The sequence below is a fragment of the Balaenoptera musculus genome, chromosome 1, assembly GCF_009873245.2.
Source record: "Balaenoptera musculus isolate JJ_BM4_2016_0621 chromosome 1, mBalMus1.pri.v3, whole genome shotgun sequence".
Taxonomy (NCBI): Eukaryota; Metazoa; Chordata; class Mammalia; order Artiodactyla; family Balaenopteridae; genus Balaenoptera; species Balaenoptera musculus.
Genome location: NC_045785.1, coordinates 66,528,133 through 66,552,818, shown reverse-complemented (window position 1 = coordinate 66,552,818; position 24,686 = coordinate 66,528,133). Strand labels below are relative to the sequence as shown.

At 38.1% G+C, this 24,686-nt stretch overlaps 1 protein-coding gene across 1 annotated transcript in view; it reads right to left on the bottom strand.

The window, feature by feature from the left end:
- Positions 1-343: 343 nt before the first annotated feature.
- ST6GALNAC3 (ST6 N-acetylgalactosaminide alpha-2,6-sialyltransferase 3) overlaps positions 344-24,686 on the bottom strand; it is a 465,047-nt gene continuing 440,704 nt past the window's right edge. The window contains exon 4 of the mRNA XM_036833518.1: positions 344-454. Within this exon, the coding sequence (XP_036689413.1) occupies positions 361-454 (94 nt within the window). The 3' untranslated portion in view covers positions 344-360. The remainder of the gene's footprint in view (positions 455-24,686) is intronic.

The following is a 24,686-nucleotide window of genomic DNA, read 5'->3' as shown; positions in this document are numbered from 1 at the left end:
ACTTTAATACCATCGATATGCTGATATCTCCTAAATGTATATCTAGTAGCAGCATACTCCTCCAAGCTTCTGATTCATGTATCTGCCTGCCCTGGATATCTCACAGGCACCTTAAACTGACGAGCCCAAAAAGGGATGCTCAAGTCTCCCTTCCTGCCTCAACCTCTTCCTCTCTTGGTCTTTCTATCTCAGTAAACGGTATGTTAAATGGCAAGTTGCTCCAACAGGAATATAAGAGAAATCCTTGATACCTCTCTCCTCCTCCCACCACCCCCTCATCTATCAGTATGTCTCAGCAATTCTAGTTTCAAAATATTCTTCAAATCCAACTACTCACCATCACCATAGCCGTCACACTAGTTACATCTGTGCCACTGAAATTTCGTCCCAACTGATCTCACTCCTTCCACTCGTGTTCCCCTCCAATCCATTCTCCAATAGCATCCAGAAGCATCTTTTAAGAACATAAATCCTGCTTCAAAATCTTTAATTGTTTTCTATTACTCTTAGCATAAAGTTCAAATTTTGTATCATGGCCTACATAGTCTGAGACCTGTTAAGTCCAAGCATCAGTTTTAAAGAGGAAGAGTTCCCTGACCCTCACTGTCCATATAAAATTAACGTGTTACATGCTGTCAGAAAACCACGTTTATTTCCTTAATAGCACCTTTATCACTGTGAATTTTATATACATTAGTGTAAGTGATTAAAAACTATCTCCCCCACCAGACTATATGATACTTGTGGGCATAGATTATGTCTAGCTTTGCTTTTCATTGCATTCCCAGGGCATACTCTAGTAGCTGCAGATAGTATGTGCTCAATAAATGCTCACAAGTGAGTGGAAAGGAAGAAAAAATTTAAACATCTTTACTTGGTAAAATTAAAAAGTTACCACCCTTCATAGGACTCTAATTAGGAATAATTTTTTTTCCTGGTCTCTGAAATTCAAAGATCTGAGAATTACTGCTCTGTGGTTGAAAAAGATAAATCAGTTTGCGCCTCTGGATGTAATGGTCTATGCAAATGGCCTTTGAAAGCTTGTGGGAGGTACTAGTAGGGACCAGCCAATGCTGGGCTGGTTCTCTGCTCTTTTGGATGGAGCAGTTTCTTTGGTCTAATTCTAGGTCTAGAACTCTGGGCATGGCCTCTAGAACTCTTAAGTAAATGCTAAAGGAGTAAAGGAGTAAAGAAAATATGGTACCCATCCCAAGGTTAAGCTCTGCATATATTAGAAAAAATTATTTGCAAATTTTATCTGACTTGCTGATAAAGTCTAAAGATAGAAAAATTTATTTACAGTAGAACCTTGTCCATATACCAATTGGCTCTACAGTATCTCAAATCTTAATATGTGGACTATAAATTAGAAAAGCAAGATTCTAAGCCAACCAATCAGATTTATATTCCCAGTGGCAGCTTGTGTTATAGCACTTGGATTGTTCTATCAAATAATTTATTGAGATCCAGATGTTCCAGTTTCCAGTCTTCCCTGAGTGAGTGGTTGTCAGGTACTCCTGTCCAAAAACAAGGCCATTGGTACATAACTATAGGCTCCCACACTTGTCAAATGATCTCCAAAGAATATAAAATTGCTTGTCAGCTCTGTTAAAATTACATATGAGTGAGATATTGGCTATCTGTGTTGTAATTAAAAACTCAATTACAAGAAATTCCGAAATCATTATCAACTTTTTCAGGCATGAATCATCTTATCAAAAAGCAAACTATTTATAGCTTAGGCTTTTCCCAGCATTCATAAGACGGCTGAATAGGCCCAAGGAAAGGATGAGATCTGGACCAAGGTGGAAGCATCCTAAAGGAGGGCAGAAGCAAGATGCAGACAGTGACATTACCTGTCAGGTAGCAATTCCTCTCTTTCTAGCACTAGTGTGTTGCAATTCTCTAATTAGATTGTGTCATTTCATTAACATTGAGGACCACTGTCCCTAATGAATCTCTCTTTAAAATGAGCAAACAGGAGGTAGCTTATCATCACAGCTCTCATTTATACTGTGCCTATCTACTAGATGAATAGTATTGGAAAAATTAATTGCATTACAGTGGGTGCCACTGAATGTAAGCGCATTTGGTTCTTAGGAAATGATTACCCTAAGTGGTCGATCATGTTAATTGACTACAGAGAGTAGGCATCAGTGATGAGAGCAAAGCAAGTATGTGTGCACATCTGAAAAGGAAACTCAACATTTTATAGCCATATAGCGGAGACTGGATGAGAAAGCAGCCTTTGCCTGGAGATAGTAAGACCAGGCAGTTTCTTAAATCAAAGCATGAATTATTAATGGTAATAATTCAACAGCAGTCTCCATTTATTGAGAACTTACTGTGTACTGGCAATGAGGCAAAGCCCTTTAAGTTCATGATCATACTTAGTCCCCACAACTCTGTGAGAGGTGTGTCGTAGGTTGTAAGTGGTAATCAGGAAGCAAATCAGTTTGACTCTAAAACCAGTACCCTTAACCATAAAGTTGTACATTTTAGATACAGACTCCATAGAGATCAGAGCCTCTGGGGTGTTTTTATTATTAGCCCAGCCATCCTATCAGCCTGGGCTTAGCCAGTACATCTGGGATTAAGGTATCTAGGTATCATACTGAGCCCAGGGAGCTGCTGTGGGTATTTTTTCCTTCTACTCATTTGGAGATCGTTTGGACATAATGGAAAACACTATTTTTTTTTAAAGAAGAAAATGGCTTAGCTTTTGCTTTGTGATTGTAACACTAACCAGCAAACAGCAGTAAAGCCTGATTTTTAAAAAGGAGCACCAATTCAAATTTTCCTAACTTTCTATTAAGACAGAAGGGGTAAGCAGTACTCCTAATCTGTAGCTTACAACGTGTAATGAATGGAGGTAACGTATATTGGAATATGCCGTGTCAGAAGTAGCAGCAACCTTTCTTTACAGAGCTGCCTGTGGCATACCTGACAATGGGTACACCTCAAAAAATCTTCACTGTCCAAACTATCATTCCAACCATGTGACCTTCATACCACGTGCTTCACTTTCTGAAAAAGTGAAGACTTAACGTGTGACTAGAATAGAGGGTGCATATTGATGGAGTGTGGGAAGAAAGGTTGAAAGGGTGGGGTCTATATAGGGCAGGGCCCCTAAAAGCCTGAGTGCCCATCTATAGGGCAGATGCTTCTGGGAAGGCTGGCACAGTTGACTCGGTATCAGATATTTATATCTTTGAAGGAGGTAGTTTGTAATATGCTTAAATGCAGATAATCAATGGATATTTTAAGGGGAAGCCAGTGTGGGGTGGAGGGGAGTGGCTGGGGGTTAAAACAGCACTGCTGGAGAAAAACTCGTGCGTGGAGGTGGGAGAGGAGCAGCAAGGGAACTGAAGCTGCGGAGGGCGAAAGCTTTAATGGCTGCTGGGAGAGCAACCCTGAAAAGGATGATGAAGGACTTCTGAAGATGATTTCACCTGCTAAATCAGTGTGTTTGGTCCTTAGGAGAATGAGTAAATACTAATGACCTTGTCCTGAAGCCATGAAGCACGAATGACCTCCCTCCTCCACTCCCCGATCGCCCACTCTCTTCCTTCTACCCATCCTTCCAGCCTTGGAGGTTTAAGAGTTTAAGTCCTTCTTGCGTAGAGACAACCTTTCCTGTGGATCCCATCCCCTCCACACCTCCCACTTCCTCTGGGAACATGCTACATCATTTTTTCCTGTTTTCTTATATATTTCTACCTTTCCCATTATTGGTTCCTTTTCTTCAGCCTCCGACCTTAACTTAAACTTCTACGCTCCTAAAATAACCTGCTCCTGCCCCTGCATTTCCTCTCACAGCCATCCTATCCCTCTCCACCCTCCCATCCAAAATTCTCTGCAAAGAAAGACCTGTGCTCACTCTCCCCACATTTATTCCTCAGTTGATTGTAGCTGACTGCCACCCCTGCAGTGAGACCACTTTGATACAGTCACCTAAAGTCACAGTTTTCTAAATTTAAAGGATTCTTTTTAAGTCCTTATACTGGATTTTATTGCTTTGGTTTCCCTTTGGATCCCACCACTTTCCTGATCCTCTGTCCCTCTGGTCTCTGTGCTATGACACTGTATCAGGTGCCTTCGCAGCATCTCACTGTCCCCTCTAGGGTTTCTTGGCTTTCTCTTTGGCCCACTCTTTAAACACTGGCCTTCCCAGGTTTCTGCCCTCGCTTCTCTTCTCTGAGGGTTTTAACCACCACTTAAATGCTCATGACTTCCAAACCTGAATTTCCTACTCAGATCTGCAGTTCACAATTCAGGGCCATATGTCCAATTGCCTCCTGGACACTTTCACTCAAATGTCTTATAGCAACCTTGAGATAAACATGACAAAAAATGAACATGTATCTTATGCCCTATACCTGACTCTCCTTCAGTATTCCGTATGTAAACTGTACTACAAATCACCCAGTCTGTCAGACTATAAGCTTGAGGGTCATCCTCACCAACTCTCATAAAATTAATCACCATACGTTGCCTTTCTTCACTAGTTTTCAGATTTGCCCTCCTTGTTCTGTCTGAGAGCTTAAGTTCCCGCTCTCACCGTCTTGCACCTGAACTACAGTAATATCCTCCTCACTGCTCTCCCTGACCCTCAAATCCACCTCCCATCCTCTCCCAGAGTGAGCACGTTGTGCCGTGGCTTCATTGGGTTTCTGTCAACAATGGGGTAAAATCTGAACCTTTAACACAGTATACAGGCCTGCTGTAATCTGACCTCTCAAAGACACATTTTGCTATTCTCTGCTTGATATTTTAAGCTCTAGTCATATTGATCCCCTTACTGACTCAGAATATACTGCACTAACTTTTACCTCAAGGCTATATTCATGTCATCTCCTCCTCCTGGGACTCCCTTCCTCTCCTCTCCCTAACTTCCTCTGGCTCCCTGACTCTAAAAACTTACTCAGGGATCCCTTACTATCCCTTTCTATGCTCCCAAGCACCTGGCATATATCCATCATTTCCACAATACACTGACATTCTCTGTTTCTCCAACCTAATTATAAATCCTCAAGGGCAAAATCAGTGTTATTATTTCTCTGAATCCTCAGTGCCTAAAGCAGTTCCTGGTACATGGTAGGCACTCTTCTGATTTTCACTTAATGCAGCAATAACAGAAACAAATATGTTTATAGGACTTTAGATTTTTCAGAGCACCTTCCAACATATTATATCTCGTCTAATTTACATGGCAATCCTTCTTGGCTATTCAAAGTGTATATTTTACTTCAGTTTATTCCATATGGAAATAAATGGCAGCTGTAGCTGAGAACTACCTGAGAAACACAACACAGAAAGATGTTATTAGAACACAGCCCATCTTTATTTTAATAGGAAGCTATGGTACTCCTCCAAATAAAGTTCATGAGTAAAAGAAAAGGAAAACAGAAACAGAAGCAAAACCACAAGGTGTTTTTTTAAAATCCCCATTCCCCATTCCCATGTAAGTCTTACAGTTTACTCCAGTGTTTCTGACCTCTAAAACAAATGATTCAGTCATTTTCCTGTGCTGTTGTTGGTAATTGAACATTTTACCTACTTATTTCTCCAATCTTTTAATTAGAGGTTGTACTTCTTTTTTGGTCCAAAATTTTCTAGCCCTTATGGAGTCCCCAGTTCTCATTTTGTATTTTTACCTGATTTTTTTTTTAAACTTTTAAAATTCACAAATTGGATTTTGTATGTAAAAGCATTAAACTGAAATGCTGTTTAAGACTTCATTTGCCCAGTAGAACAGTAGAATAAAAGAGTTATCAAATGCTACTTTTGCTCATGAAGCAAATATAGTTAGTTTATAATACCTGTAGCCCATTACCAACACCATTTAGTGTTTTCTTCTTTAAGACAAATAGCTTTACCTCTGACCTAGAGAAAAAGAAGCCATCTAGCAACAAAGAAGCTCATGATTTAAATGCTGTTCAGAATTTTAATAATGGTTTGTTCAATATTTGAGTTCACTTCTTTAAAGATAAGAGAAAGCCAATTAGATTATTTAGTTACTGCTTCCCTACTAAAGGGAAAACTATCGTCTGCATAAAATATTAATATATTCATATTCTGTTCCATTTCTAACTGACTACTCTATAGAGGAAAGAGTTGTTTTTGATAGATACCAAATATAGAACTCAAGATTCTTGTCCCAACGTCTTTATTAGCTGCTGCATGATCCTGAACAAGAACAATATTCTTTTGCTTTACTTTAAAAAAGAACCTGCCCATTATCAGGAAGACAACAGATTGGGCCTAAAAGAAATCAGACTGTTGTCTGATGATTATTGTCTTATAAAAGAGAGCTGTTAATTTCAGCAGTGATACTAAAATTCCTGGGGCCTTTTTTTGGGGCACATAAGCATGAAGACCAGACTTCCATATGCCAGACAAGAGATTGCTGCAAATGTTAGTAGATTTTCTTAAATTTATAAAAATAAGAGTAAGTACTTATACTTCACTTATTATGTGTCAGACACTCTTCTAAGCACTTTACAGGTAGTAATCATCTTGTCCTTCCTATCATTCTGGGAGCCTAAGATCAGAAGCCATAGGACAGACTCTCACCTCTACCCAACACCCCAACCCAGTAGAGCCTTGCATATGATCACTGTATTCCACAGAGATGATTTCATATTAAAGACTCTCTTCCTGTTGAAAAATTTTTTGTGAAGTTACAGAAACTTAGCAAGTTAGAGTGAACAAGGACTCAAGAAATCATTCAGTTTAACCAAGACCTAAATGATGTGCTAAGTGTTGAACACCTAGTTGGTGGCAGATTAGAAACTAGAACATAGTATCCTGACCCCTGTATATTCTACTATTCCATATCCCTTTTCTTCTGTGAAAAGTGAGACACTCATTTGTGTCATATTTCCTGATCACCTACAACATGCCAGGCACCATTTGCCAGACACTGTAAATATGGTTAAGAATAGAGAAAATGCCTACCCTCATGGAGTCACGCTATTCAATTCCCTAAGTAAACAAGGATTTACTGAGCGCTGATTATGCACCGAGCTCCGGAGAAGGTCTGCAGAGGTGGGGATGGGAAGAGGTGGAGTGGGAGAGGGAGCAGTATGAGAAATCATCCCTGATTTCCAAGGAGTTACACAAAAGACAAGGGAAAAACATGAAACACCATAGGAAAATACAGTACAATTAAGAGCCCAGTGTAGGGTAAATGAATACCAAGCGATTTCAGAGAAGGGGAGATCCAGAGAGTGGGAGGGATGTGGGCGTGTACATCATGGAGAAAGCGGAGAGGTGAAGGTGATGGTTGCCTACGATGCAGTATTCGGCAGCCAGATTTAGAGACATGGATGGACTTTAACGGTATAAGCCTGAGTGAAAAAAGTAGGAGACACGTGAAATTTAATATGTGTGTTAAGCAAAATAATTGTACATATAACAGTAATAATTATTTGGTAAAGGTGTATGCAATAAAAAAGAATGCACATAAAACATAATAGAATGCCTGCCTATGCAGAGAGGTAAGGAGATAGGAATAAATATAATAAAAACATTAACTGATTGATTAAAGATAAGATCAGGGCCCTCACAGACCAATGTTGATGAAATTGTGTCATGACCCGATTAAGTCAACTCTCTGACATCAAGTCCAGGGGAAAAAATCAAGGTGGCCTGGGATAGACAAATTGGAGCTTTGTAAGCTGTACAGACCATGTTCAGGCTGAGAGAGGAACGGAAAATGTGATCTAGGTGAGGGGACAGTATGAGAGGGGAGAGACCATTATGCCCAGAGGGGAAGGTGCATGTGGAGGGAGTAGAGGAAATATGGGCAGATATATGGCTTGGGTCTCTTAGGGGAACCCTCAGAAGTCAGGCAGAGGCCTCAGAGGCGATAGTAGAAAACATGAGCAGGGGAGTGATGCAGTGAAAGAGGAGACTAAGGAAGGGGAGCCTGCCAGCGTCCTTGGGAAGAAGGACCCAGATGCTGAAGCATCTAGGAATTCTAATTGTGGAACGTTCAGGTGTGCACGGATGAGGGCTGAATTATTGGTGTCCACGGGGAAGAAAGGGAGATGAAGAAGGGACACACACACTGTGAGAAGACCACAAAAATGCCACAGGGATGTATTAGTTCGGTTCTTTGTGCAGGACAGTTTTTGAAAGTTTGCTTCAGTGTAGCCGTGGTTCCTGAAAACAGTTAAGTGGGTCACTTGCTTAGCTTTCCTTAGTGGTAGATTAATTAGCCAGCTGTAACTCCCGGATCTCTATTTTTAAATAACGACTTGCATAAATCTCTGAAGACAAGAACTCACCACTAGTATACAGCATATTCCGGCAGCTGCAAGTTATTATGCCCAGTGGAAATTAAATATCTTTTAGGGAAATCATGCAAGATCTCATGACAAATATGAAATTAACCCCTGCCACCTCTATGTCCAACTCATTTCTTCGCTTGCCTGCCATCCTAATAAGCAGAGTCTCTGGGGTCTTGAAATGACAGCAGAATTGGCAATATTTTAAAAAGGTATTATTCGTCTATGAGCATTAGTGAAAGACAGAGCCTTTGTCCCAGGCTGAGCCAGAAGCTCTGGAAATCAAACACTGATTAAAAACACACAATAGAAAAAAAATTTTTTTTTAATTAAAAAAAAATAAAAAATAAAAAAACACACACACAATAGGCTCCTACTGAAAAACTATTAACCCGTGGTCAGACAAAGATACTTATAACTCCAGGGATGTAAACAAACAAACAAACAAGCCATTTTATTTATCGTTTTAAGCATCTTGTTTCCTCTGCTTAACACCCTCAATCTCCCATTCTTTTTCCTTCTGACCAAATGCATTCTCATCTGGTTATTACTTCTTTCTTTATTTACAAGCTTCAAGTTGCAGATAGCATGTGACTTTTTACTTTCCCTTTTCATTGCCTATTTTTTACATCAGGGTTCTTGTAGTTTGTAGGAGATATGAAACACTGCGTTCTCAGTCAGAGTGAAAATGGAAGAAAGAGAAAGAATGGCAAGAGCTGGCTGTCAGTAACTCCTACACAGCTGCATTAGGAAGGGTCCTGAGGTCTGGAGCATTGTTGGATATTCAGGTGCCATTTGTAAATGTGTGTTTAATAAAATGGCAGTCAATACTGCCATAATCACCAAGCAAAGGACTTAATTTGTTTAGCCATTTTCAATAAAAGACAGAAGTCAGGCATGGTTTTGGCAGGAAACCCATTCCTGGGTGGGTGAAAATGGAATCCTCAAATTTCCCAAGTTATTGTAAAGACTCCATAAGAAATCCTTGATTTCCCATGTAAACACCAACAATCTAGAATCCAAGAGAATAAAAAGATGGAAGCAACCTAAATGTCCATCAGTAGATAAATGGATAAAGAAGATGTGGTATATATACCCAATGGAATACTACTCAGCCATAAAAATGAATGAAATAATGCCATGTGCAGCAACATGAATGGACCTAGAGATTATCATACTAAGTGAAGTAAGCCAGACAGAGAAAGACAAATATCATATGATATCACTTATATGTGGAATCTAAAATATGACACAAAAGAACTTATTTACGAGACAGAAACAGACTCACAGACATAGAGAACTGATTTGTGGTTGCCAAGGGTTGGGGAGGGATGGAGGGGGAGTTTGGGGTTAGCAGATGCAAACTATTGTATATAGACTAGATAAACAACAAGGTCCTACTGTATAGCACAGGGAACTATATTCAATATCCTGTAATAAACCATAATGGAAAAGAATATGAAAAAGAATTTATACATATATATGTATAACTGAGTCACTTTGCTGTACACCAGAAACTAACACAATATTGTAAGTCAACTATATAACAGTTAAAAAATAAGATGTAATGCTTTTGTATAGATGGCATACTTTAGGGTCAGAGGCGAAGCAAAGGTTAGCAGTAAGGACCTGAAAAGAGAACAGAGGTGATGGTTACCACAGCGCCCCTGCTTGGAGAGGCCCATCACTCAAGCCCATCGCTGTGGAGCTGGGATCTGCTGCCCTTTTATCAGTTCCCACCTTGGTTCCCCAGGCCTTCCCTTAGCTTTCCACATGCTCCAGGACATCTCTGACTCCCAGAGGGAAGGCTTCAAACCCCAGTGCTGCCAGGCAACACTGTTTTCCTTTCATCTGAGTCCAGACCTGGGCTTTCACCTTGACCCTGTGACCTCCTATGTCAAGAAGTTAAAACGGTTCCTGCCTCTAGCTAATGGTTTCCAACGTTGCTGAATGGGAGTCTATCTAATCAATTATGTGAACTTCAGACTTTGGCATAAAGGTCATTATTGTGTTGTGCACCTGGCATCACATTGTAATGAGGCAAATCACATTCTCCTACAGTCAATGAGGGGAAAAGAAAGTACACAAAATGGAAATTACTCCTAAAATGACCTTGCTAGATTTCTACATCTGGCTAGCAGAGCCTGTTTCTATACATCAAGAAACTGACGTGGCAGCTTTGTCATACCACCAGGCAGCCCAATCCCATGTTAACAAACATGCTATTACGGAACATATGGCATAAGTCCATGAACTGTGTGCACAGTTGATGAATTCCCAGCGTAGTACCCATGATATTTACTGATTCACTGCCACCCTGCCCCAGGCTGCTTCCAAACATGTCAGGAAAATAAAATATCATCCATATTTACATTCAGAAATTATTCCGTATTTACGCATGCTAATAAAAACAAAAGCTTGCTTTTTAAGGAAGGGGCAAGCTCCATAATCAATTTTCTGAGAGACCCCAGGGTTTGACATCTTCTGCATACACTGCATTCACTGGAATAGCAGCTCGAAAAACACAGGAGGGCTGGTTGTGTGGCTTCTCACCCCTTCCTATGCCGACAGCAGCTGAGAGCAGACAGCCAGCCAGCAGAGCTGAGGGTACCTGCGGACCACTCACTTCCTCTTGCCAAACAACTCGCTTTAGATTGTTTCTTAGTGACTGAACAAATATTTAATGAACCAGTGAATGAATTAGCTATGTGAATAGCTGTGACCCGAGGGTGCCCCAAAACTTCCCTGCCCCTTTCATTAATAACCAGCTCCATCTCCAGTTCCTCAGCTTTGCTCTCTTCCCTGGAATATAGCATTTGGGTTTCTTAAGCAGGGCATGAAGTTCTGAAAATCACTGGTAATGTGATCTTCATGAACAAATCACTTAACTTCTCAGAGCCTCAATTCCCTTATCCATAAAATGGGTGAATGACAGCATTTGTCTTGTAAGCATTCTTTAAGTTGCAAGAGACAGAAACCTAATTCAAACTACTTTAAGAGAAACACAAAGAATAAGTCTAGCGGCTCACAGGGCTGGGAGGGATATTGGGCTATCTGACCCAATCAAGGGATGGGAGCCTGGGCCTCAAATGCTAGGATCAGGACTCAAAGCCACCAGAATGCACTCCCTCCTCCATCTCTCAGCTCTGCTCAGCTCTGCTTGGCTTCATTCTTTCCTTCTGCAGCCATACCTCTTCAACTTGGAATGAACTTGGTCACTTTTAACCCTAATTTCACAGTCTTTTAGCATCATGAACACAGTGGCAAAACTGTTTATTTTTCACTTTCAAATCAAATCCTTGTCTAGTATGTCAGGGGAGGCCTGAGATTGGCCCCGCAGGTTCACATGTTAACCTTAGGATGAGAAGTCTGATTGACGGGCATGGCATGGTGCCCGCCCCTGCACCTACGGTGAAAGGATGTGGCCAGAGTGAATTACCAGAAGAAGGGGGATCAAAACCTTGCTGAGCAAATAAAGCAAAACTAAAAGCTGCCCCTGTCCTAACCCATCTCACCGGGTTGCTGTTAGCACCCAGGCGCATGGCAAGTGCTGAACAACCATAGGTTAACATTACACTTAAGTGAGCTTTGTAAGCTGCCAGATGTCATATGTGAGTCCTAGCAAATTATCTACCAATTCTATTTATTATTTCTTTCTCTGAGGGTGGAAGCTGCCGAGGCCAGTATTAACGACAACTATAATGATAATAGTTAATATTTAAGGAGCAATTACTGCAAGTCAGGAATTGCTTTTCTGAGCAACTTATATATATCAGCTATGAGATAGATACTAACACTGTCCCCAGTTTTTACATAAATAAACTAATGCAAGGAGAGGTAAAGCAACTTGCCCAAAGTTATCAATACTTAACCAGCAGTGGGGTGAGGGTTTGGCCCCAGGAAGTCTGGGCCAGAGTTCACACTCCCAACCACCAGGCCTCAATATTTCTTGTACTAGGATAATGGGATGTAGGTTGAAAAACAACTAATATTTTGCACTGTGCCTTTTCCTGATGTGCTGAAAACTCCATGAGATTGGTAATTATGTCTATTCTACTCACAGTTGCATAAATATGTCACTCTTAAGGTCTATATGACTGGTATGAGAAGAGTAGAGATAATTACGATTGGGTTAGACTTTTATTTGAGTGCCTGAATATCATTCAAATAATAGTGCTTTTGAAAATGAATATGCACATCCATTTTTCTGAAATTCAGAAAAGATGCAGAGTATTCAGGTGCCTAATAACTTGGCTGCTAGTTAATCATGCTTGCCACTTACATAGCACTTCACATTTTAAAATCATTCTAGAATATGTTAGTTCATTAATCCTTACAACATCCAGGTAAGGATGGAATCTTCAGGGAAGGTTCCTGAACCTGCCTCCCATCTCCCTACAAGCTGGTATCTAAATACTTGGTGGATGAAGGAAGGAAGAAAAAAATCAGATAAACCAAGTAAGGAAACAAACGCATGCCACCAAGAGTGACAGAGACATGCGGGCAGTGAATGTGAAAGGAATATCCTCTGACTTAGAGGTTCGCCCTTGACACGTAAACTTTAAACATACAATATCCATATAATAATTATTATTCACTTCTGATGGGTTATAAATGTAAGAAAACAGCAATCAATCCACTTCAAATGCCCGTACACCAATCACTTAACCTTATCGGTGGTCATTTCCATTGATTCAGACTTCCTCCTTAAATTTTCATAGTATTTTTATATGTATATTCCACGTCCTGTTTCCCACCCCAATTCTACTTTTCTCAAAAAGGATCTGCCTGATGTTAACATCTGGTATGGTTTTGGCTATGTTCAGTATAAGTTCCTTCATGTTCTCTTGTCATCTGGCTAACAGTTGCTTCTAGATAGCATGAGACGCTGAGGTGATCCCACCAGGCACCTGAACAAAGATATTCTTGGCCATTGCTTTTTCACTCATATACTGTGACTGCCCTTGCTTCTCCTCAGGCATGGATGTTAATCACCACTGACAACCCAAAAAGGTGGATACAGAAAGGTACCTGAACAAGGTAATAGGGCTAAGCACCATCCTAGGAGGCTTTGGAGCCACAAACAATACTTTAAAAATTATTGTGAAAAAAAAATTATTGTGAAGGCAATCCCGTTAATAGAATGGCATAAAAAATCAGACTGAATGCAGGTGAGCATACAATCCTGGTTATAAACAATCATCTTATTTCTAACATCAGTTCATTCTGCTTTCTCAAGGTACTGAGGATTAAAGGGAAGGCAGTACAAGAAAATAGTTATGAGCTCAAGCTCTAGGATCAGGAAGACCTGGCTTCAAACTGATTAAACTAATTACTAACCGTGTGATCTTAAGCAAGTTGCTCAATCTCTCGGAGTATCAGTTACCACAGGATAATACCAGAACCTACCTGGTAGAACTGTTAAGGGATTAAGTAAGATAATTCACTCACAGCTCAGCACAGTGCCAGGGATATACTGAATACTGAGAAATAAACTGTCTCCAGAATTCTTTGATATTCTCACATTCAATTTTGAGGTATGATATTGAGGCTTCTTTAAAATGATAAACCCAGGAATTCTAGATAATGACTGCCGTGTAAGAGGAATACACAGGCTAGAAACAGGAAATGCTCTAAATCACCCAAAAGGTCAGATACTTGCCAGCTGTTCACAGACTAATATGCAATGTTGACACTGGGCAAAGTCAGGGAATAGATGATATGTCTGTGATGAGCTTGTGTTTTTCTGCTTGCACCCTCTTCCCTCTTCCTGAGATGTTATCCTCACCCTATTTTATTTGGAGCATTTGAGGGCCTCCCAGATGCCTTGGAAGTTCCAACAACTAAATGACCACTTTACCTACTCATGAGTGCTACTCTGTCAGCTTAAGACTCTCAAGGTTACTGATGGTAGCCTTTGTCAATTCCCTGTCACCACATTATTAACCTGGAAGATTTTTTCAGCTCCTTTCCCTTCCTTCAAACAGCTACAAAGATAATCCACAATAAAGGCACTGGATGGTGCCTCTGATTACCCATTAGCATGGGACATGGCAAGGATGTTGAAGGTTGAGGGGAGGTGTTATCAAGTTCATGGTTTAATTTGCATTGGTACAGGGAAATCTGAGCAGATCTTTTTAGAATCAATCCACTGGGGGAATATATAGAAGGAAGCATTCAAACCACGGTGCTCAAGCAGAATGAACACTTATTTCACAGACACAATTACAACTGCCAGGGGAGAAAATTTTTCCAAAACTATTTAATCTCTGAAAAGGGCCATAAGTTTGTCAGCCTCTTGGGCATTTCAACCTTGATGCAATGGTTCATAGCAAATCTTTCTATGACCAAAACCCATCAGATTCATCAAGTGTCTCCATTCTCTCACAATGAAAGTCTTTTAAGACTCCGACAATGAGGTAAGTTTTGTGTGTGCAATATATCCTCCTCTCTGTCACCAGTGCAAAACCTGGGGATATGATAGAGAAAGGAGCCTTGAGAAATGAGGATGTTCATCTTGCAAGTGTTTGAGATGCTATTTCTAAGGTAATTCCCCCTACAAATCAAGAAGTCCGATTCAATTCAAGTCCAATTCAAGTTTGTTTTCCAGAATGTCTAGTAAATCCTCAAAACCATGAACTGTACACTTGCTTTTGTCTCACTTTCTACCCATCCTCCTTTGTGTTCCATGAATTCATTATGGCTATGAAAAGTATTAAGACTAGAATTAGCAGCCAGAAAATGGGCTAGAACCAGCCATTTTTTTCCCTATCATGTCTATTAATGACTGCAACATTATAAACAATAAAGTTTAATTAGGAACTAAAGTGTCTATAGCAATTAAATATGAAGGAAGTATTAAAAAACACAGCAGGAAGGATCATATTTTTAAAACATTTAAATTGCTAATGATGTTATTGACAGAACTTTTACAAGAAATTTTGTGTTGGGGAAAAAAAAGGAAGAAATCTGAAGTGAAGTGTTGACTCCATGGCATTTACAGATGAATAAATATTTAGGATGGATCAATTTGCAAACATGAGCAGATGCTTCAGGACATAGAGCTAATAGGAGCTGTCCTTAATTTTTACCTCACTGAGTCAATGAGAAAAAAAAAAATCAACTTAAAGGATTCCAGGGTAATGACATGACTCTTTAGTGTTACGGCCACTTCAAATTAAAGGATTCATCTTCAGTTACTGAGAGAAGAAAATTAATGAGCTTCATGCATGAATATTTGGAAAGGGCTACAGCTCGCTCTCTGGGCATAAAACTATCTGAAGTTGTAATCACAGGGTTTTAGGTTTCTGAGACCAGATTCTAAAAAAAAATTTGCCTCATTTTGGCTCTGTAGTTCACTGCTTGATAAACAGTGCTGGAAACAGAAGTTGTGTGCCCACTAAGCCATTGAGAAGAGCTGGAGTATTGTAAACTACAGGGACAGGGTGAATGCTGGAGAGAAAGCAAAGTTCTAGCTTCATGGAAAGACACGCAAAAGAAGAGGGAAGATGAGCCTTCATTCCTCTAAGTTTATGCTATTCCAAAATACAGTGGTAGCAAATTCAGAACAAAATGGAAAGATGAAGAAAGGTCAGGCATCACTTTCTGAATGCTTTGCAGTACTGCACAGCTTCTGCATTTGTCATTGTTTTTGGCATTTGTCCTTGAGCTTGAATCTGGACAGTTTGCTTCCATCTTTAACTTCATCACACATTAGGCCCACTGCAGAGAGGTGTTCATTTGAAGCCTCTGGTAATAGAAGTTCGGTATTTGAAGGAACTGTGTTGAATGAGTTGTCTTATTCCTTGCAAACAAGTTGTATAAATAGCAGTCTCATGGAAAATGAAATATGCAAGTGTAAAGTAAAAGGGGAAGTCCAGAATGTGATGACTACAAGGGGTTGGGAAGTTCGTAGCTAGTGGTACTGCCTCCTGTACCAGTTATGAGAAAGACGTTAATGTTCTCTCTACTGGGTGTGAATATTGCCAAAACAACTGGACATTTGTTCACTGGCTCATGGGATGACCTATAGCCGTAACTTATTTCTAAGTTAGGGAAGAGAGGAACAGAGGCTAATCTTTTTGGAATTCCTATCTAATGGCCAGGAATCCTGGCAATTTTCTTTTCTAGTACAATTATGTTTCTTCCTACTCTGTGTTTGAATTGCAAAGGAACAGAAGCATGGCATTCCCAGTTGAAGTCTTCAAGTTGACAGCCTGATACGTTGATCTGTTTTTATTTACTTTAAATTTAAATTCAAAGCCAGTGTTCATAGGTGTCTTCACAACAAGCTGCAGGCCTATGGGAAGTACTCCCTGGTTCCTCTGTTTATCTAGTTTGGCCTCCTCACTATGATCAATTAATATTTCAGAAAGTTAATTTTTTCTGAGATTGGAATAGATGTCACTTTCCAGAAAGTCATTTACATTGCTATTCATTTTCTTTTCAGTGCCTTGTTTATGACTAAAAAAATGCACTGATGATTTCATAATGAGAGCATATTATATAGAAATGGAAATATAATCTTTGAAAAGTATTACTTTTTATGTGTTAGGTAACATTTCTTTTCAATTTTCTTTTTCATGTGATTTTTTTTTTTTTTTTTAAAGGGAAATATAAGTGTTAGGAGAGAAGTGAAATATATATCAGGATTTTTTCCTATATATTTTGAACTACTATAAAATCTAAAGGAACCAGATGATTAAAGTCCTTCATTTTTAAAGAGTTTTCTCTGAGAAATCCTAGAAGCTAGAGACAAATTGTTTTTATTATTATTTAAGTTTTGTTTAAGGGCATAGACTATACTACATTCTTTAAAGAAACAAAATATTTGTCTCTATTTCTCTAATATTTCATACAATATGTTAGATTTTTAAAAGCAATACTAGTCAAAATGTGGAAGATATCAATAAAGTCATTGACCATGAACATCTTGAGGTCATTTACTCATTTATTTCATAATTTAGTTAACAAGTAAATGATGAGCACCTCCTACATGTGATTACATATGGCAAGTATTATAGCAAGCACGAACATGAATACAGTATAGTTCTTACCTTTAAGAAATGTATAATAGAGTAGTAGAGACAGACATAATCATATAACAGTAATATGCAGAAGTTTCAAAATGTTATGGGATTTCTAGTTCAAATGGCTTACTGTAGGTACTGCCTTTCTTCTCAAATTACTTCTGATGTGACCTTATAGCAAACCATTATAAAAGCATGGTAAGACTGGAAAACTGGGCATCCTAACAGCAGAGCAGTATACTGACAGGAATTTGGGATGACATAAATAAGAACAGATTGACAGGTTTTTCTGTCTCTTGTAGATTAAGGTAGTTTTTGGTAGACCAATTCACCTGCTGAGAATTTTTTTTTAATGCAAAATAAACACAGAAATTCTCTGTTTAAAGATATATACAGCTACAGAAATAATAAGGACTAGAGAGGCTAAAATCGTGGAAAGAGGAGACACTTGGAAGGGTGTAATAATAATCTTCAGTGGCATTTTCCCTGGAAACATGCTGATTCTCACAAGGCAAGGCTGGGAACCAGGGCTTTCACTGGGTAGAGGACCACTGCTAAAGACAGAGAAACCAGCAGATACTTTGGCATTTAGATGAAATGGACTCACAAAATTGTATACTTGAGGAGCTTCAAGTCAGGAGTGATTCTTCCCTCAAAATATACACCAAACTGTGAAAGTATACAAGATAGAAGACTAAAGAGATAAACCACAAACTCTGAGAAGTAAAGTGGAAAAATGTGTAGTCTCCTGATACTGAGAAGACAGACCTGCTAGTGGGCCTAGTGAATACAGCAGGCTCTTAATTGAAAACAATGGAGGTCTCTGGAGGAGAGGCAGGAAAAACCAGCAATAGACTGAGTTTTAGTTTAGTTTAATAAAAACTTCAATAGAGCCCCCAAATTGGCTCATTCTTGAATGATTTAAGATAGTCCCTCACTCTACCTAGCAGGAGAAAAAATAATCCTTTTCTGATGCTAGATGACAAATCTGGGACCTCTTCAATATTTATACCCAGTGGTCTTCATTTAGTAAAATCATCCTAGATATGGCAAGAGACAGGACCATATGTCCAAAAACCAAGGGAGAAATACACAGGCAACAGAAACAGATTCATAGGTGATACAGATATTGGTGCTATAAGGGGTATAAAATAACTGATTAATATGAATAAAAAAGAAAAATGATAGAGAAAAAAGATAAATGTTGGAGAATTTTCCCAGGTAATAAGAATCTGAATCAATCATGTTACTTTATTTATTTTTATTTACATACATTATATATACATGTGTGTGTATATATATACACACACATACATACACATATATATATATACTCATGTGATTTTCTAATTTTTTATAGGGATTTATCCCTACACAACTGTGACAGTTTGTTAAAATTCACTATACAGTGGATGTCTTTGTGTCTTATACTGGAGCTTTATGTCTAAAGGTTAGGTATTTGGGAAAGGAAGACAGACATAAAGTTCCAGACAGTGAGAATAAACTGGAATCCAAAAGAATGAGCTGGATAGGGATGGACTAACACCCATACCAGTCTCTCACTGCCTCTAACTTTAATGGCAATTGTCATGCACAAGAAGCTCTTACCCTTCATCACCCAGTTGAACACACATTTGGCTGAGGGCTCAGAGAACCTGAAAGAGGAGTAGTAGCTGAACACTTGACTGCTGCCCAACCCCAATGAGGTGAACAAACAGATCAGTGACAATGTGTGTGAGATGCAATGGCATTTGATGTCACTGCATGACCTTCTAAGTGTAAAATCTATATGGCTACTACGTCAATTCTACCTTCCAAATCCCACTGTGGCCCACCTGAACTCAAAACATGTAAGCAAGAGAATTCTTAGAAATGTAGTTCAGCCTAGCTTACTTGACACACACAAAAAGCCACCAAAGAATCTATAAAAATAATTAGATGGGGGTTGCAGAAGTAAAAAGTGTCCTATCTTACAATAAGAACTAAATTAATGCATAGAACACCAAACTGGACAGAGTTGAAAGAAAAAAATAATGAATTTGAAGAGAGTGGAAAAGATCCAAATGGAAGCACAGAGACAGAGACCAAAGAATCAGTAGGGGGAGAGAACAGAGCAAAAGAGAAATATTATGACATATATGTAATTGGTTTAGCACAAGGAGAAGAGAGAATTGAAAAGAAATAGTATTTGAAGAGATAATGGCACAAAATATTCCAAACTGAAGAAAAACATCAATTCACAAATTCAAAATTCTCAGCAAACTAAAAGCAGAATAAATACTCTTAAAAGGAATTAAGGTGCATCAATAAAAAAACTGAGTTAAAAAAAGAGATAAATAAAATAAATCTTACATGCAGCCAGTGGAAGAAAAAGACACTATCTTCAAAGGAACATCAATAAGAAAACAGCTGGCTTCTCAATAGAAATGAGGTAAGCCAGAAGGCAATGGAATAATACCTTAGAAGTGCTAAAAAATAACTGTTAATGTGGCATTCTACACCCAGTGAAAATTTACCTCAAAAATAAAGAAAAGAAAAAACATTACTAGAAAAAAAAAAATTAAAACGATTCATTGTCAGTAGGATTGTACTAAAGGAAATATCAAAGAAAGTTTTCAGGCCAAAGGGATATGATCATAGAGGAAAATATGGAAATGGAGGAAGAAATTAGGAGCAACACAAAGATAAATATAACTGAATATAGATGGCACAAAAACAATGGATATGTTTAAGGAATTTTAAATATATGCAGAATTAAAAAGTGTGATGACAATAACACAAAAGGGATAAGTTCTATTATTATTATGGAAGAGGTAAAAATAAACATTTGTATTAGTCTGTAATAAGTCATGGATGAATATTTTGATCTCTTAACCATTAAAAGAATTATTTAAAATGTAAAGCTGAGAAAATATTAGATAGAAAAAATTGAATGACAAAAATCTCTTGATTAATCCCAAAGAAGGCAAAATACTAAAAAGCATTTTAAAAAAATCTCTCAGATGGGCCAAATATTAAGCAAATAATAAGAGGGTGGTTGTAAACCCAAGTATATAAGTACATTAACTATAAATGGACAAAGTAGTTCAAGTAAAAGATTAATATTTTCAGGGTAGGTTTTAAAAACTTACATGTGTTTACAACTATAAGGAGGTACTATGTACCAGGTAAATACTAACCAAAGAAAACTGGTATAGCTATACTAATACCAGCTCAAAAAACTATAAGGCTAAAAGGATTACTAGAGCTGAACAAGGTCTTATTATAATAAGGTGCCAGTCCCCCAGGAAGATATAATAATTCTAAATCATTTATGCATCCGATATTAAAAAAAAACAAACTCAGCAGGTCTCTGGAATCTATAAGCCATACAGATAAAAGCGAGAGCCCCCGAAATAAGTGAAAATTTCCAGGAGAACCCCAACTAATCACAAGATCAGAAGCAGTAATGAAAGCTAGAAATAACAGACTGTGGGTGATTGGTCAGATAATTGTGTGTGTGTGTGTGTGTGTGTGTGTGTGTGTGTACTATACCAGCCCCCAGCTCTTACAGCAGCCAACTCCAATGTTTGCCTCTAGGATTAAGCTCTAAGTATAGCTATATAAAGTGAGAATTCTGAGAAGTACCTCTGGTAATTTATGGTCTTCTGTGCCAAGATAAGAGGTTATGAACTATCTCTAAAGAGAGGCCTGTCTAGTTATATGTCTCTCTTCCCTTCCTTAGTCCTGGGAACAAAGGCTCCTGTTATCAGAGCCTGTATTTGCTGCTAGGTCAATAGAGATTCTCATCTGTGCTGAGTAAATAAATGTCACTATCAATACTTTTCAATCAAGATCCTTAGATACAAATATGAGCAAACATGCATGAATCACTAAACATTTGAAGGGAAGCTACAGCATGAAAAGAGCTGCTGACTCAACAAACAGAGGAAGTAACCACCAAGGAAACGGAAGTTAACAGAGGAAACAAGGAAAAAAAGGTATGTTAACAGAGGAAACAAGAAAAAAAAGCTACACATATTTTTTAATCTCATACATATTTTAAAAATATATTATCTATGATAAAAGCAACTGGCTGTTATGAAAAATAAATGAGCAGAGCTCTTGAAATTAAAAACAGAATTATGATAAACATAAATCAGCAGAATGGTTGAAAAATGAACAATGAACTAGAGGATCAAAATGAGGGATTCTCCTACAAAAAAGTACAAATGAAAGAGTTGAAGAGTATGAAAGAAAGAATGACTCATGGAGAATGGAAGCCCATCCTGAGTATTAATAAAGATTAATGAAACAACTAGCTATATCTGCATGATCATAAAGCTGCATTAGTACAACAGTCACTAGCTACACATGGCTATTTAAATTTACATTTAAATTAATTAAAATGTGATAAAATTATAAATTCATTTTAAAAATCTACTAGCCATATTTCAAAGGCTCAGTACCACATGTGATGTGGGTGGCTACTATTTTGGACAATACAGTGAATAAAGATTATTTACAAAGAAACAAGGAACTGACTGATGTCAGTCTCTTCTTCAGAAAATTTGGATGCACAGAGCTTGTAGAACCAAACATGTCTTCAAAGTTCTAGTAAACATGATTTTCAACCTAGAATTTCACATTTAAATTATTTTACAACTGTGAAAATGAAATTGACATTTTTAGATACAAGTTCTCAGGATGTATTATCTCCCATAGGTTCTTTTTGAAGGGAGCACTTGAGGATATGCCCCAGAAAAAAACAAAAGAATCTAAAAAAGGATGAATGTCATAGAGTGTTCTGCCTATGTTTTCCAGTAAGAGTTTTATAGTGTCTGGCTTTACATTTAGGTCTTTAATCCATTTTGAGTTTACTTTTGTGTATGGTATTAGGGAGTGTTCTAATTTCATTCTTTTACATGTAGCTGTGCAGTTTTTCCAGCACCACTTATTGAAGAGACTGTATTTTCTCCATTGTATATACTTGCCTCCTATGTCACAGATTAGTTGACCATAGGTGTGTGGGTTTATCTCTGGGCTTTCTATCCTGTTCCATTGATCTATATTTCTGTTTTTGTGCCAGTACCATACTGTCTTGATTACTGTAGCTTTGTAGTAGAGTCTAAAGTCTGGGAGCCTGATTCCTCCAGCTCCATTTTTCTTTCTCAAGATGGCTTTTGCTATTCAGGGTCTTTTGTGTTTCCATACAAATTCTAAAAATTTTTGTTCTAATTCTGTGGAAAATGCCATTGGTACTTTGATAGGGATTGCATTGAATCTGTAGATTGCTTTGGGTACTAGAGTCATTTTCACAATGTTGATTCTTTCAATCCAAGAACACGGTATATCCCTCCATCTGTTTGTATCATCTTTAATTTCTTTCATCAGTGTCTTATAGTTTTCTGCATACAGGTCTTTTGTCTCCTTAGGTAGGTTTATTCCTAGGTATTTTATTCTTTTTGTTGCAATGGTAAATGGGAGTGTTTCCTTAATTTCTCTTTCAGATTTTTCATCATTCGTGTATAGGAATGCAAGAGATTTCTGTGCATTAATTTTGTATCCTACTACTTTACCAAATTCATTGATTAGCTCTAGTAGTTTTCTGGTAGCATCATTAGGATTCTCTATGTATAGTATCATGTCACCTGCAAACAGTGACAGATTTATTTTTCTTTTCAGATTTGGATTACTTTTATTTATTTTTCTTTTCTGATTGCTGTGGCTAAAACTTCCAAAACTATGTTGAATAATAGTGGTGAGATTGGACAACCTTTTCTTGTTCCTGATCTTAGAGGGAATGGTTGAGTTTTTCACCATTGAGAATGATGTTGGCTGTGGGTTTGTCATACATGGCCTTTATTATGTTGAGGTAAGTTCCCTCTATGCCTACTTTCTGGAGGGTTTTTATCATAAATGGGTGTTGAATTTTGTCAAATACTTTTTCTGCATCTATTGAGATGATCATATGATTTTTTTCCTTCAGTTTGTTAATATGATTTATCACATTGATTTGTGTATATTGAAGAATCCTTGCATTCCTGGGATAAACCCCACTTGATCATGGTGTATGATCCTTTTAAAACATAAACAAGTTGAAAAGACAACCCTCAGAATGGTAGAAAATATTTGCAAATGAAGCAAATGACAAAGGATTAATCTCCAAAATTTACAAGCAGCTCATGCAGCTCAATATCAAAAAACAAAGAACCCAATCCAGAAATGGGCAGATGACCTAAATAGACATTTCTCCAAAGAAGATATACAGATTGCCAACAAACACATGAAAGGATGCTCAACATCATTAATCATTAGAGAATTGCAAATCAAAACTACAATGAGGTACCACCTCACACCAATCAGAATGGCCATCATCAAAAAATCTACAAACAGTAAATGCTGGAGAGGGTGTGGAGAAAAAGGAACCCTCTTGCACTGCTGGTGGGAATGTAGATTGATACAGCCACTATGGAGAATAGTATGGAGGTTCCTTAAAAACTAAAAATAGAACTACCATATGACCCAGCCACTACTGGGCATATACCCTGAGAAAACCATAATTCAAAAAGAGTCATGTGCCACAATATTCATTGCAGCTCTATTTACAATAGCCAGGACATGGAAGCAACCTAAGTGTCCATCGACAGAAGAATGAATAAAGAAGATGTGGCACATATATACAATGGAATATTACTCAGCCATAAAAAGAAACGAAATTGAGTTATTTGTAGTGAGGTGGATGGACCTAGAGTCTGTCATACAGACTGAAGTAAGTCGGAAAGAGAAAAATAATACCGTATGCTAACACATATATATGGAATCTAAAAAAAAAAAGAAAAAGGTTCTGAAGAACCTAGGGGCAGGACAGGAATAAAGACGCAGACGTAGAGAATGGACTTGAGGACGTGGGGAGGGGGAAGGGTAAGCTGGGATGAACTGAGAGAGTGGCATGGACATATATAAACTACCAAATGTAAAATAGATAGCTAGTGGGAAGCAGTCGCATAGCACAGGGAGATCAGCTCGGTGCTTTGTGACCACCTAGAGGTGTGGGATAAGGAGGGTGGGAGAGAAACACAAGAGGGAGGGGATATGGGTATATATGTATATGTATAGCTGATTCACTTTGTTATACAGCAGAAACTAACACACCATTGTAAAGCAATTATACTCCAATAAAGATGTTAAAAAAAAAGAGCCTTAAATGTACCGGTTAAAAACAAGAATATATAGAAAATAAATAATCAACTTAATAATGTTATAAACAACAAAGCAAACAAAAGAATGTTGAAGGAAGGAATTAGTAAAAGTAGAAAGTAAATACCATAGCAATAATTGAAGGTAAACCTTAAAAAGATAAGATTGATTAATCACAGCAAAA